Here is a 14542-nt window from a genome sequence, read left to right on the forward strand (position 1 = left end):
CTTAGAAAACATAGGACAGAATAGGAAAATGCTACTATATAATTATCTACTTTGTCTTGTTCTTAACTTAAAACAATGGATAACATTTGCATCATGGAATCACTGGTAGCTTATCTGAGATGGAAATCAGAGCTAGTTTCACAATAGATCAATGTCCAGCTTCTACTTCAAAAACATATATGACCTTAATTCTATTCTTGTCAACCTGGGTACTGCTAGACTACAAATGAAAATGATTTAAAATGTAATTTCCTATTAAAACAATATTATTCATTCGATGAAACAAATGCCCTGCAAAGCAAGTGTTCTGAACTTCATCTCTTTAGCCCATGTTCTTAGTCCAAATAAGTTGGCTTATATTACATAACCTAGCATTGTCCTTTTGTTTAAAGTTTGGAAAGAATTCTTCTCAGTCCCTCCACATACTTGCAAGCAGATGACTTTGTCTCCAGGCTGTGCAGAACTTTCTGGAGAATAATCCCCATCCAGCAAAGACTGTTGCCTTCCCCTTGTTTTGCCAACTGCCACTGGATTAATGGCTTCTAGATGGGAAGGATTTGGCAACAAGATGACATGAATAGGGCGGTGAGATCCGAAATCCAGATCTACTGAAGCTGTTAGGTGGGATAAGACATCTCCAATGGCTGGCGAAGGCTCTGGGAATTCACTCAAGCCTCGCATTTTACGAAACATAAGCTTTGTAGAATATGAAAATGAAAGAAACATCAGTGTATTTGCAGGCTATGTTGGTGCAGACAAATACAAGTTCTCTATTATGGGAATTCCCAACCTCCCCCCTCATTAGAGATATGAATCAAATAATCCCACACAGTTCTTCACTACTCTGTCTCTTACGAGTTTATCCCTTACAAACATTTCCTTTTCATTTTCTCATCCAGAGTTTTATCATTTTATGTTGTACATGTGGCCCGCTCACTGTGATTGATTTTTCATTGCATTATTTTGTTTTGTTTTATTTTATTATATTCCTATGCTTTATCTATTTCATTGTGATGTTAGTTCTGTTGTTTTGGGTTTATTTTGTTGTATTCTGTTGTAATTTATTTCTGGACTTGGCCTCATGTAAGCCGCCCCGAGTCCCCTTCGGGGAGATGGTGGCAGGGTATAAATAATTATTATTATTTTACTGACACAAAAGCACAGTATATCACAGCAAATGGGATCTATATGCTGGATTTCGTATCACTAAATCACAAGTCGAACATTTTCCAAGCGTCTAGGACTGTGTGATGTATTTTCGAATGATGCGCGCAGATCCAAGTAAGGTGGCTTTTTGCAGTTGACAGATCGTGATTTTGTCGATGTTTATTATTAAATCCCAGAACCAGTTTATGTTCATTCTTAATTTCCCCACAATGGTCATACAACTTGCCACCTATACTATAACACCAATTAGTCCTTGGGCAACTCCTCTAGACTATATTCAAAATGCTTCTGTTCTACGAGGGATGTGGCATGTGAAAGCAATACTTAGCACACACAAATTGGCCTAATAGTATAAACACTTAACATATCTATATTCCTTACTTCTTTTAGGAATTCAGAGCAGCATGTATGAGCTATTGTGTTTCACATCCATAACAACCCATTCATGTACTTTAGTAGCCCAATGACAAATTTAACACCAGTCTATTCCAACGGCTTGATAGCTCTGCCCTTACTAACTCTGTACAACATGGAGGGGAAAATCTGCTAGCTTTGCTTTCTCCCACAATTACATTTTGTACAATTTGGTAAGCTTTGATCAAATTGAAATGGAGTCCTCACTTCTTCCTTGTTTCCAATGTAGTTCCTATGAGCACCATGTATATACTGGGGTAGCAAAGCAGTTCACTAAACTGAGGCCTCTTCTATACTGCCCTTATATCACAGAATCCCCAGGTTATGAGGGAGTGAGTCTTCTCCGCTGTGGTCCCCCGGCTCTGGAACTCGTTACCTGGTGAGATTAGGCAAGTCCCTCCCCTAGCGGTCTTTAAGAAGCAGTCTAAAAACTTGGCTTTTCCAACGTGCCTTCAGAGACTGACCATTCAACCCATTTGTTTGTTTCCATCTACAGCTGTCCTTATGATACACCATCCCCTGTCCTTAATAAAGGTCTAACCCCACTACTCCTCCATTTTGGGCTCCTCCCTTACACATTTATTTATTTATTTATTTATTTATTTACTGTGCTTATAGACCGCTGTTCTCAGCCCAGGGGCGACTCACAGCGGTGTACAACATGGAGAGAATAAGGTGCAAATTACAAAACATAATCTAACAACAACCTAGCAATATCAATATAAATATCATTTTATTCCTATCTCACCCAAGGTTTTAATGTTTTAACATTTTATCTCATGCATCTGGCCCACCCTGTGTGTTTATTTTGCACTGTTTAATTTATTTTGTTTATTTTATATATTTTGTTGTGAAGTATTTTGTGTTGTTTTGTGACTAGTTATGTTGTATTATTTTTTGGGCTTGGCCTCATGTTAGTCACCCTGAGTCCCCTTTGGGGAGATGGTGGCAGGTTATAAATAAAGATTATTATTATTATTATTATTATTATTATTATTATGTTGTTGTTGTTGTTGTTGTTGTTGTTGTTGTTGGCATCGAATTGCTGCTGTTGTAAGCTGCCCCGAGTCTCTCTTTGGGGGTTGAGAAGGACGAGGTAGAAATGTTGGAAATAAATAAATAAATAAATAAATAAATTATATGACAGTGTAGATCCAGTTCCCATATTGAGGTGCAACTGATATGCAAAAGTTAATGACTACCTCCTTAGAGATTGAAAAGTTGAGGCTTGAAATGGAACTTAGAAAGATGCAGCTGGAGGCTGAGAGAGAAAGGGAAAAAATGGAGTTTGAAACTAGAGAAAGAGAAAGGCAGCTTGAGGCTGAAAGAGAAAAGATGCAGCTTGAGGCTGAGAGAGAAAGAGAAAAGATACAACATGAGGCTGAGAGAGAAAGGGAAAGAATGGAGTTTGAAGCTAGAGAAAGAGAGAAAGAACGACAACTAGAGTTTGAAAGAGAGAGAATGAAACATGAAGAAAGGATGTTGGAGTTAAAAGTGCGAGAAAGGCAACCCACATCCAACCCTGATGAAATCCAACCTGAACCCTTAGCTTCCCAGATAAAGCATTTTCCCAAGTATGCGAGGGGAGATTGCATAGAGAGCTTTTTCGCCAGTTTTGAGCGAGCTTGTGGAGACTTTAATGTGCCTGAAGAAAGGAGAATGGCGCATATAAGACCACTGATCTGTGGGGAACTGAGCGAAGTTTATGCGCAGTTGAGGGATGGGGAATGGTCCAACTACGCTATATTTAAAGAGAGAGTGAAGGTGCGGTTTGGTTTGACCCCAGAACAAAGCCGAAAGACCTTCAGAGATATTAAAAGGAAGCCTGGAGAAATGTATTCTCAGGTTGGGGCAAGAATAGAAAAGGCTCTACTAAGATGGCTGGAGGGGAGTAAAGTGACTACCTTTGAGGGATTGAGGCACTTAATCTGTCTAGAACAGTTCTATAGACTGGTTCCCTGCACAGATGAGGTGGTTTATTAAAGATAAAAAGATTTAGACCGTGGCAGAAAGTGCTTCAGTTTTGGACGAGATGGGGGGAGACCTTGAGATGGGTTCCCCATTGTTCAAGAAGCAAAAGGAGTGGGTCCCAAAGGGCAAAGCTGACAGGGATGGTCAGGGTGCCAAGAAAGGGGACGCCAACTCTAAGTCTGGGCCACGTAGAATCGCGTGTTACCTCTGCAATCAGGAGGGACATATGAGAGCCTCATGCTCAAAGCTATCAAAAGAGAGACCTGTGAGCCCACCAAAATATATAAAGGTGGTCAAAAAGACTCAACCACAACCAGAAGAGCCTGCTCCTGAGGAAGAGCCCACTAAGATAATGAGGATATGGAGTATGGACCGTGGTGTGAGCAGGGATTACTTGGAAGAGGTCCAAGTAAACGAAGAAACGCTTATGGGACTTAGGGATACAGGCGCTGAAGTGTCTTTGGTGTGCCCTCAGTTAGTAAAGAAAGATCAATTAGTGCCTGGACAGAGGTGGAGATTGAAAGGCATAACCGGTTCCAGCTTTGAAGTTGAAATAGCCGAGATCCCGGTCCAGTATAAGACTTTCTGTGGCAAATGGAAGGTTGGAGTTTTGCCAGACCTAGAGATCCCTATTTTAATTGGGAACGATCTCTCAGAGCATAACCTGAGAGTTAATGTGAGATTAAAAAGGCGGGAAACTCTGAGGGGAGAGAGTTCACCTCAGAGATGGCTTGTAGCTCAGATAGTAACAACATGGAGGAGTTCCCTATAATGTTACAATCCAGTCAGCCAGCTGAGTTCTTGAGAGAACAGCAACAAGCTGAGGATTTAAAGACCCTGTGGGAATTGGTTGAAGCTCAGGAAGCCAGGCCCACAGAAGCAAAGCTATTATCTATACAACTATAGATAATAAACTGTTTAGGATGGTCAGGTGTCAAAAAGGCCCAGGCCTGTATGAGGAAACTACGCAGTTGGTAGTGCCTCCAAAATACAGGGAGAAGATCCTGAAAATGGCCCATGACATTCCTTATAGCGGGCATTTGGGTGTCAAGAAGACCAGAGATAGAGTGCAGAACCGTTTCTTTTGGCCATGTATGGGACAGGACATTACCACCTACTGCAGGTCCTGCCAATCATGTCAATTTGCTGACAAGGCCAAAGGCAAAACAAGGGGGTTACTGCAGCCTATCCCAGTTGTGTCTATTCCTTTCGAGAAAGTGGGGATCGATATTCTTGGCCCGATGTCACCTGTGACCAAGGATGGGCCTATATCCTCACAGCGGTGGACTTCGTGACCAGATATCCTGAAGCAACTCCCCTGAAGGAAATTGACACCAAGACTGTGACACACGCACTCCTGACGTTCGCGCATGTGGGGTTTCCAAAGTCTATCGTTACAGATTTGGGAACATCTTTCATGTCGCTGTTAATGAAAGAGACGCTGCGTTCCTGTGGAATTTGACATATGACAACGACACCATATCATCCACAGTCAAATGGCCTGACAGAGAGATTCAACGCGACGCTGAATCATATGCTGAAGACCTATGTACATCGGAACCCCAATGATTGGGACAGAAAAATTCAGCATTTCCTGTTTGCCTATCGTGAGATGCCACAAGAGAGTACCGGATACAGCCCATTCCAGCTGCTGTATGGCCGAACCCTGCGTGGACCGTTAGACATCATGAGAGAGGCGTGGATCGGAAGGGAAGAGATTCCGGAGAAGGACGTTGTCGAATATATTGAAGGTTTACAGAGACATTTAGCTGTTATCTGTGACTGTGCAGCTGGGAGCTTGACAGCGGCTCAGAGTCGTCAAGAGGACTATGCGGACTTGAAAGCTAGGCACAGATCTTTTGCCATAGGGGACAAGGTATTGGTGTTAAAACCCAGAGCCAAGAAGAAGCTTGAGGTGGCTTGGGAAGGACCATTTACCATTGTCACCAAGGACTCTGAAGTGACTTACGTTGTTGCAGACGACAACGAAGAAAAAAGATATAAAAAGCTGCATGTAAATAGACTGAAACCTTATTTTCCTAGAACCAATGTGGTGGTAAAACTTTCTCCAGAGACTGAGGGAAATGTTGCTCTCTCTGGATGGGGGAAAGTGAGTTCAGATTGTACACTGCCATTTTTGGAGGGAAACGTAAAACTGTGTATTGCCGAAAAGAGATAGCAGGGGGAGCTGGTGCGTAGAGTTAAAAAAGTGTTGTCTAGCAATAGCACTGTCTCAGCTTCGCCCCAGGGAGAAACAGCGGAAGGTGGAAGTGTGGGGTACGTGATAGCCTGTGGTAAGGACAATTTAAAAGTCAGAGGGAGGATTTGTGGCGTTGGGTAGAGAGATAGAGTTCAGCCCTTTATACTTTGCCATGCTCAGATTGTTCCCAGTTGCATTTGAGTGTGTCAGTTAACCAGCACAAACCCCAAGGTAACATAGTAAAGTTATGCCAGATGCATCTTCTAAAATGGTATCTTGATTGTGCAGGTAATATTAATGGTTATTTGTATAGAGTATGATTTATAAGATAATGTATTGTGTTTAACATGTTTTCTCTTGCAGGATTCTATAAATGTACTGTATGTATTGTTTGCATTGCAGGATTGCATATATGGATTACATAGAGTTGATGTAATAATTGCAATTGATGTCTGATGTTTATGCAATGTATTGGTGTATAATGCATAGGTATGTTGGGGATCTGCAAGTTAGAAATGTTTAGTGAATGTAATGCATAGGTATGTGTAGAAATATGAAAGGTAGCTTAGCTTAGTCAGTATGTTAGTGTAGAAATGCTTAGGGAAGGTAGGATAGAAATGTATTTATATGCCTTAGGATAGATTAGATTAATAGTTATGTGCATAGGAAAGGAGGTGATTTAAGTTAAATACCTTAATAGAGACCTCATTTTCTTGCAAACATAGATTAGAAATCTACATTTATCCAGAAAATATTCTCAAAGGAGGGAGGTATTGTAATGAACTCATACCTTTGCTTCGTAGGCCGCAGCCTGGAAATCAGTGAGCTGGCCTCCATGTTGGGAAGGCAGCTCAGAATGGCTGACAGGATGGTAAAGGCAGAGAGGAAAGGGGAGGAGTCAGCTAACTCCTGATTGGTTCAGACCCCAAGGGGAGGAGTTGAAGGAGAGTGTAAAAAGGCTGTCATTTCTGACAGAAAAGAGAGAGAAGGATTTGATCTAGCAGAGAAAGGATTAGGATTCAGACAGGGAGAAGAGAGTTTCTTAGTGAGCTAGGAACTAGACTGTTAGGGAATAATTAAAGAGCAAGTGCTTCTGTGTAGTTTGACTAGGGCAGTCAAAATGAAGGCTTGTTTACTTATATTAGGACAGAATACAAGTGAGTTTATTTCCCTACAGTGCAGAGTAGTCCAGGGGAAACCTAGATACTCTGGAAGGCAGCCAGAGGTGGCTGGTCAAAGAAACGCACTGTTATATATTACAGGATAGTGTGAGGAAAGTAGCTCACATTAAGGAAAGTTACTCCTTCTAAAGAAACCAATTACTTAATAAGTCCGTGCTTCTGAAACAAACTACACATATGTACCTCTCAGTAGTCAGTTGTTTGCTTGAAATGCTTCAATAAACCTGTTCTCTAGTTTACTGTTAATCTGCCTCAGCCTTGTTTCATCATATAAGTTAGATCTAGTAAGCCTCCACATCTCCACAGTTCAGTTACCAGAAAGGGAGCCAAAAGGAAGAACCGGTGTATAGGGACATTTTTCGTCAAGTACATCAACAAGACAATTCCTCAAACTGTAATTTGGGGTGGTGGCAGCAAACCTACCATTACATACACACCGTTCTCTCTCATCACCTGTAATTCCCTCGTATATTCTTTTACAGTAGTGGCAGTGGTGGGATAAGAGACCCTTATCTGCCTTTACACACTTTATTAGAGATCTAAGATTGTCTGCACACCGCACCTACCTCTAAAAACCTATACATTTCACCTGTCATGTCCAGCACTTTTTAAATTTTATTCATTACATTTGGCCCGGCTTTAGTTTTAAATGCGCCGTGGTGTTATTGTTCTAATGTTTATTGTTATTGCTTTAATGTTTATTGTTTTGCTTTTTGAGTTTTATTGTTGTATTTGTTATGCTGTTGTTTTATTGAGGGCCTTGGCCTTTTGTAAGCCGCACCGAGTCCTTCGGGAGATGTTAGTGGGGTATAAATAAAGTTAATAATAAAATAATTAATAATAATACAAACAAATTACAATAGAGTAAAACTGAAAACATTGTTGCATTTCCAAATCAAATTTAGTCACACTTGAAAGGAAAATCTGCTTCTTACCTCAGGTGGAAACTGGAGAAGGCCTGTGAGGAGGTTAAGTCTGCCCCGATGAGGCATTCCAAGAACAATGTTTGTCACCCCACTATATGAGCACATCTTTAACAATTCATGAAAGAAACCCATCATACTCTCTGCTCCTTCGCCACCATACCTTTTCACAGTGGCAAACTTTGTGGCCAAAAAATGATCAAATTCCTGCAAAATATGGAACATGATTTTATATACATGCATGTATCAGTGGTCATGAGTATGTCCACATTGTCCCATAGCTACATATGACATTTCTCTAGTACAGTTTGTTCAAAATTTCGGTGCCTGGGTTGGGCAATCCCTGCTCTAAAGGGAGTGTGGGGGTATTTTCTGGGCACCACAATTGAAGAGAGACATTGACAAGCTGGAATGTGTCCAGAAGAGGGCAACTAAAATGATCAAGGGTCTGGAGAACAAGCCCTATGAGGAGCGGCTTAAGAAGCTGGGCATGTTTAGCCTGAAGAAGAGAAGGCTGAGAGGAGATATGATAGCCATGTATAAATATGTGAGAGGAAGTCACAGGGAGGAGGGAGCAAGCTTGTTTATTGCTTCCCTGGAGACTAGGACACAGAACAATGGCTTCAAACTACAAGAAAGGAGATTCCATCTGAATATGAGGAAGAACTTCCTGACTGTGAGAGTCGTTCAGCATTGGAACTCTCTGTATAATTATATCATACTAGCTGTACCCTGCCATGTGTTGCTGTGGCCTATAGTAAGAATTTTCAAAGTAGAGGTAGATATCTGGACTATTATGAAAGAGAGGTACCTACCTATTCCTTCCCCCCTTTTTCTTCGCCTTCTCCTTTCTCTCCTTTCTTCCTTCTCTACCTCTTTCTTTCATTCCTTCTTTAACCCTTTGGTTTCATCCTTCCTTCTCTCTTTCTTTCCTTCCCTCCCCCTTTCTCTACTTCTTCCTTTGTCTCAATTCTTCCTTCCCTGTTTTCTTTCAATTTTATTTCCTTTTCTCCTTGCTTCTTTACCTCTTTCTTGCCTTTCCTTTCATTTTTACTTTAGCTTCTCCCTTCCTTCCTTCTGTACCTCTTTCTTTCCTTCCTTCTTTCCTTCCTTCCCTCCTTCCTTCTTTCCCTCCCTCCTTCTCTCCTTCTTTCCTGTCTGTTCTCCCCCACTACCATGGTAGAGTCCCTTCTAACTCTATTCTATGAGTCTATTTAATATAGTAATATATAGTAGTAACATATTATATAGTAATACATATAACAATAATATATATAATATAATATTTATTTATGTATTATATAGCAGTATATATAATAGTAATATATATAGTATTGTAATTATATATATGTATATATGTATATATAGATAGAAAGACAGATATAGATATATATCACCAACCAGTGATCCTACATCCATCCATATCTGTGTGTGTGTGTGTCTACACTGCCATATAATCCAGTCCTAAGTAGATAATCTGGATTTTACATGGCAGTGTGGAAGGGGTGCATCTACACTGTAGATTTAATAAAGGAGGATGAAGCTGGTGGGCGGGGGGAGAAAAAGGAAGGAAATAAAGGGAGGAAGGGAGGGAAGAAAAGAAAGGGAGGAAGGAGTAATGGAGAAAAGGAAAGGGAGGAAGGAGGGAGGGAAGGGAGGGAAAGAATTAAAGGAAGGAGAAGGAAGGGAAGTAGAGAAAGGAAGGGAAGTAAGGAGGGAGGGAAGGAGGAGTTGGGGTGGATGAGAGAATGAGGAGGAGGAGGAGGAGAAATTGTTCATCCGGAGAGCACTGTGAACCCAAAGATGGATTGGGACCAAACTTGGGATGAATCCTCAGTATGCCCAAAGGTGAATTCTGGTGGAAATTGGGGGAAATTGACCTTGGGAGCTGCTTGGATGTCCGGCTCACCTGGAATCAATGAGGAGCCTGAACTGGGCTCACCCCTTCCTTCCTTCCTTCCTTCCTTCCTTCCTTCCTTCCTTCCTTCCTCCCCGGCACACTCTGCTTCATTAGGGGTGGGGCTTACTGGAACGCCTTGATGGCGGCACTCAAGGGGAGAGCTGAAGACAGAGGAAGAAGGGAAGGAGGAATGATAGGAGGGAAGGAGAGAAGGGAGGGAGGAAAGGAAAGAGGAAAGAGAGAAGGAAAGAGGGGAAGGATGAGGGAAAGAGGGAGGGAGGAGAGGAGGAAGGGAAGGCATGAACCGAGGAAATGGGGGAAGAGAGAAGGGAGGGAGAGAAGGATGAGGGAGAGAGTAAGAAGGAATAGGAGGCAGGAAGGGGAGGGAAGGGAAAGAGTTTGAGCTACAATTTGAATGGCAGAGCATTCAAATGGAAGTTCCTTTCCTTTGCCTTCCCTTCCCTTCCTTGTTGCTGCTAAATCGGACCTCCTTCTCCTCCTCCTCTTTCTCCCCCGGCATACTGATCTCCAATCTCTACTCCTGAGGGAGGAGGGAGAAGGAGGAAGAAGAGGCCCCTCTCCCTCCAGCTCCCTTGGTCAGGTGCATGCCTTCCCTGTGCAGAAAGGCAAGGAGCCAAGGCTGACTCCAGGCCGTTGCTGGCACAGGCTCCGCCACGTGGAGCTCTCCTATGTGTGCAAGCGTGCACACCCCCCTGTCCCTGTACGCATGCCCAGTGGTATCTTCTCCTTTTTTAGGATTTGTATGTTCTTTTTTTGTTTTTTATTATTGTTGGTCATACCTTGCGTTGTGAGACGTGTTGTAGCCAAATTTGGGGTCATTTGGCCCTGTAGTTTTTTTGTTTTAGGGTACTAACGATGACATGAGGATTTATATATATATAGATTATTACTGTATTGCATTACATTATAATATCATAAATATTATATGTATATACAATATATTATATTATATTATATTATTAGAATAGCACAGGAGACAAGGTAGAACTGTCCCCCTCTCTTCACTGGCCCAGAGTGACAGTTGGTGCTGGGGAGAGGGGTCTCCAACTGATGGCATATCCAGGAGACAAGATGGAACTGTCCCTTGGCCTCCCCTCACTTCACTCTGGCCCAGAGCGACAGTTGGTGCTGGGGGAAGAGGTCTCCAACTGATGGCATATCCAGGAGATACGATGGAACTGTCCCCTGGCCTCCCCTCTCTTCACTCTCTTTGCAGTCTAGCCACATATTTCCAACCTATATTTTAATCAAATTCAAATTTCCTACTAATCATTACAAATAATTATTCTTTCACACAGATACGTGAACTTATGCAATGCACCTGAGATTCTAGCATGAGCTTGGACAAGTACTTTTTCTCTTCGGTAGTGAATGCCTCTTGCTTCAGCTCCTCAAACCGCTTTGTAATCCATTCCCTTTCTTGCAAGGTCGACAGCTGGCTGGTCTCTATAGACATATGTTCACAGTACATATGGTCCAAGTAAGACAATATATCCTCAAGGGATGCTTCCTCCTTTCCCATGTTCAGAAGTCCTGGAATTTTTAAACCAAACAATGCAAACATGCTGTTATAAGATGGAATCCTACTAGCCAGTTATAAAGATTATCCCAAGGAAGGATCAAACCGCTATGCCACCAATTATAAAGTTTATCAGAAAAGGAAGGCCAGGTAGTAGAGAAGTAGAGAAGATTTTTTTAAAAAATTGAATTTATCCGAGAGGGAAAGATATAACTGTGTATAGCTATATCTTAATGACGTCTGAACTGAGAGGTTTTGTAACTGTTTCTTCAATTGGGGTATGCTGCCACCTTATTGTTTAAGTATTCAGGCTGAGTTATATGTGTGGAGAGGATACTTAGTAACACCCTTCTGTGTTACTATGGTGTTTATTGTCCTCAGAGGGTTTAAATACCAATGACGTTCACACACAGGCTGTTGTAATGTGTTAACTATAATAAAATGTTTATTTAACAGGCTTAAACTCTTCTGGTACAAATGTGTAATGGTTTCTGTAAGTTAATGGCACAAAAGCTTTTGCTTACGTTTGATGTACAATTCTTAGATGGCTACTGGGTTCAAATCTAGAGTTAACAAACAGGAGATTATCTCAGGAAACTAATCTCTGGTGATAATTCCAATCCAAATTCCCACTCTCTGGAATCTAGCCAAACAACTTTGGTCTAGCCTTCCTCAGGAATAAAAGCAAGGTCCTGTTCCCACTATCAGAATTCTTGGCTAATTCCTCTAGCCCAAAAGATTAACCCAATTCTCCTATCTAGTACTATCCAACTGTGAACACCAACCGACTACCTAGCTCCCAACTAACAAATCCCAATTGCCAAAATTCAAGCCTCAAATTCAAAAAGTACACTTTTTCCCTCTATTTGAATATTAGGCTCCACCCCCTATTCCTAACCAATCCTAGCCATCTACTCTTTGCTTACTGGACTAGGCCCCCTCTAAGAAAACCTGGCCTAAGATGGCATCTCCATGTTTCCTATCCTAAAATGGCCCCCAGGGCTTCGCTACGCCCACATTCAGGCCGACAAGCCCACATTCTGGCTGCTAAAGGTAAGGGTTCTTCACACCAGTCATAAATAAAGTGAAAGTTTTTGCTGTTCTTTTTGAGAAATAAACTCATGGGCGAAGACACTGCTACACTGCAACAGGGAATTCATAAATACCAAATTAATGCTCCTTCTGCACTGGCATATAAAATCCAAATAATCTGCTTTGAACTGGATTGTACAGCACTGTAGTCTCATATAATCCAGTTCAGAGCAGACAATATGGATTATTTAATTTGATAATTTGGATCTTATGGCAGTGTAGAAGGGGCCTAAGAAAACTCTCCAATATATTATTTCTTTGAGCATCACATATCTACTCACTGACTGTTGAGACAAGAAACAATTTATATTGTTGGCATGAAATTTACGTTGTGATGGTAATACACCACTATTTTGCCTGTACAGAGAATCCTTAAATCAGGAAAATTAAATCATTCCTTGCCACTCTGGTATTACTTTTTCCTGGTGTCAGCTAGCATCACTCGTATGTGAAGCAACACATCCTTCACCCATCCCATATAAAACTGTTTATTGATATTACTGGGATTGGACCATGGGGAATTGATTCCTGGCTCCAACAGTTCTCTTATTCTGCCATTTTCCAAACTACATATTTTTTATTATTATTATTATTATTATTATTATTATTATTATTTCATGCATTTCTACCCCGGCCTTCTCCCCCCAAAGGGGGACTCGGGACGGCCTCACACAAGCATCATGTGATGCTATCAGCATATAAGCAAACAAGGATTACAGTTAAAATAGTAAAATCATTAAACCACATTATACAAATTCATTAAACAATAAATTAAACATGCAATTAAAACTAAGACCAAGTCGGGTAAATCCAATGTCGCAGATGTCCTAAATTTTATTTCCAATTGCCACTGTCCACTAATCGAATGCCTGGTCCCAAAGCCAAGTCTTCAATTGTCTTCTAAAGGACAGGAGGGAGGTGGCCAACCTGATGCCCTTAGAGAGGGAGTTCTACAGACGGGGGGACCACTGCTGAGAAGGCCCTGTGTCTCGTCCCCACCAACCGCGTTTGTGAAAGTGGTGGGATCGAGAGCAGGGCCTCTCCTGATGATCTTAAGCTTCATGATGGTTCATAACAACAGATACGTTCGGACAGGTAATCTGGGCCAGAACCGTTTAGGGCTTTAAAGGTTAAAACCAGCACTTTGAATTGTGCTTGGAAGCTGATGGGCAGCCAGTGGAGCTGGTGCAACAAAGGAGAAGTATGCTGCTGATTGTTGGACTAATTGAAGCTTCCGAGAAGTCTTCAAAGGTAGCCCTGTCAAAAGAAATTCAATGTGCAGATTTGACAAATATGAATTTAATATGATGTGTGGGAATGAATGGAAGGATGGATGTATTTTGGAAAAACCAGTATAATATTAAGGTCTGCAATGACTAACTATCTGTTTGCTGCTTTGTGATTAAAACCTGTTAATGAGATCTGAAGAGTAAACTTGGATAAGAATTGGGACAGTGATAACAGATATGTTTGCAACATTCCTTATGTTAAGAAGGAAGTCAACATAAGATCAACACCAATCAAGAAGATCAACATCTGGCCAGGAAACTAAGATGGAGCCAGGATGGAAGGCGTCTATCATTAATTCACAACTTTGGGACTACATCAACATAATATTCCTACAAAAGACTCAGTCTAATACTACTCAAATAGTGACCGACCTGAGGAATCTGGTTCACCCGCTATGCTCTGCTCCATGGGAAGGAGAGAGATAGTGTACTATGGAGTGGCAGATCTACAAGGGAGCAGTCTGGTCACTTTGGGGCTTCTTTCTCAAGAGAAGAGGAAGAAGTGCTTTTGGAGTCTTAGATTTTGTGCAGGGAGTCAGGTTCTGCTGTATGGAAAACAGAGATCTGGTCCTTGGCATTGTTATTAGGGAAAGAAGTTTTGGTATTTCGGCATTTTGAAGTTTTGGCGTTATGGAACTATGTGTTGACAGGCTGCAGGAAAGCGGGGTCTGGCCTAAGAGGTGCGTCTCTGAGGAGGGAGAAAAGGATATGGTAATATTTTGGATGCATGTGGATGCATGTGTGTACATGTGTGTGAATGTTGAGTTAAAATGTAATTCCCCTTTGTTTGTTTGTTAACCAATGTAATTGTGAATCCAATGTAGTTGCATAGAATCTGTATGTCTGTATGTCCAATGTCATTCTT

The 14542-nt window shown here is 41.5% G+C and overlaps 2 protein-coding genes across 2 annotated transcripts in view; both read right to left on the minus strand.

Moving 5' to 3' along the window:
* Window positions 1-14542, minus strand: part of CDC123 (cell division cycle 123) — a 350374-nt gene that overhangs the window by 183390 nt on the left and 152442 nt on the right. The window lies entirely within an intron of this gene.
* Window positions 1-14542, minus strand: part of DHTKD1 (dehydrogenase E1 and transketolase domain containing 1) — a 77440-nt gene that overhangs the window by 51827 nt on the left and 11071 nt on the right. The window contains exons 3-5 of the mRNA XM_060778272.2: window positions 11099-11310; window positions 7869-8063; window positions 427-696 (exon numbers count right to left, since the gene is read on the minus strand). Coding sequence (XP_060634255.2) covers window positions 427-696; window positions 7869-8063; window positions 11099-11310 — 677 coding nt within the window. The remainder of the gene's footprint in view (window positions 1-426; window positions 697-7868; window positions 8064-11098; window positions 11311-14542) is intronic.

This window comes from Anolis sagrei, chromosome 5 (assembly GCF_037176765.1).
Source record: "Anolis sagrei isolate rAnoSag1 chromosome 5, rAnoSag1.mat, whole genome shotgun sequence".
NCBI classification, from domain to species: domain Eukaryota; kingdom Metazoa; phylum Chordata; class Lepidosauria; order Squamata; family Dactyloidae; genus Anolis; species Anolis sagrei.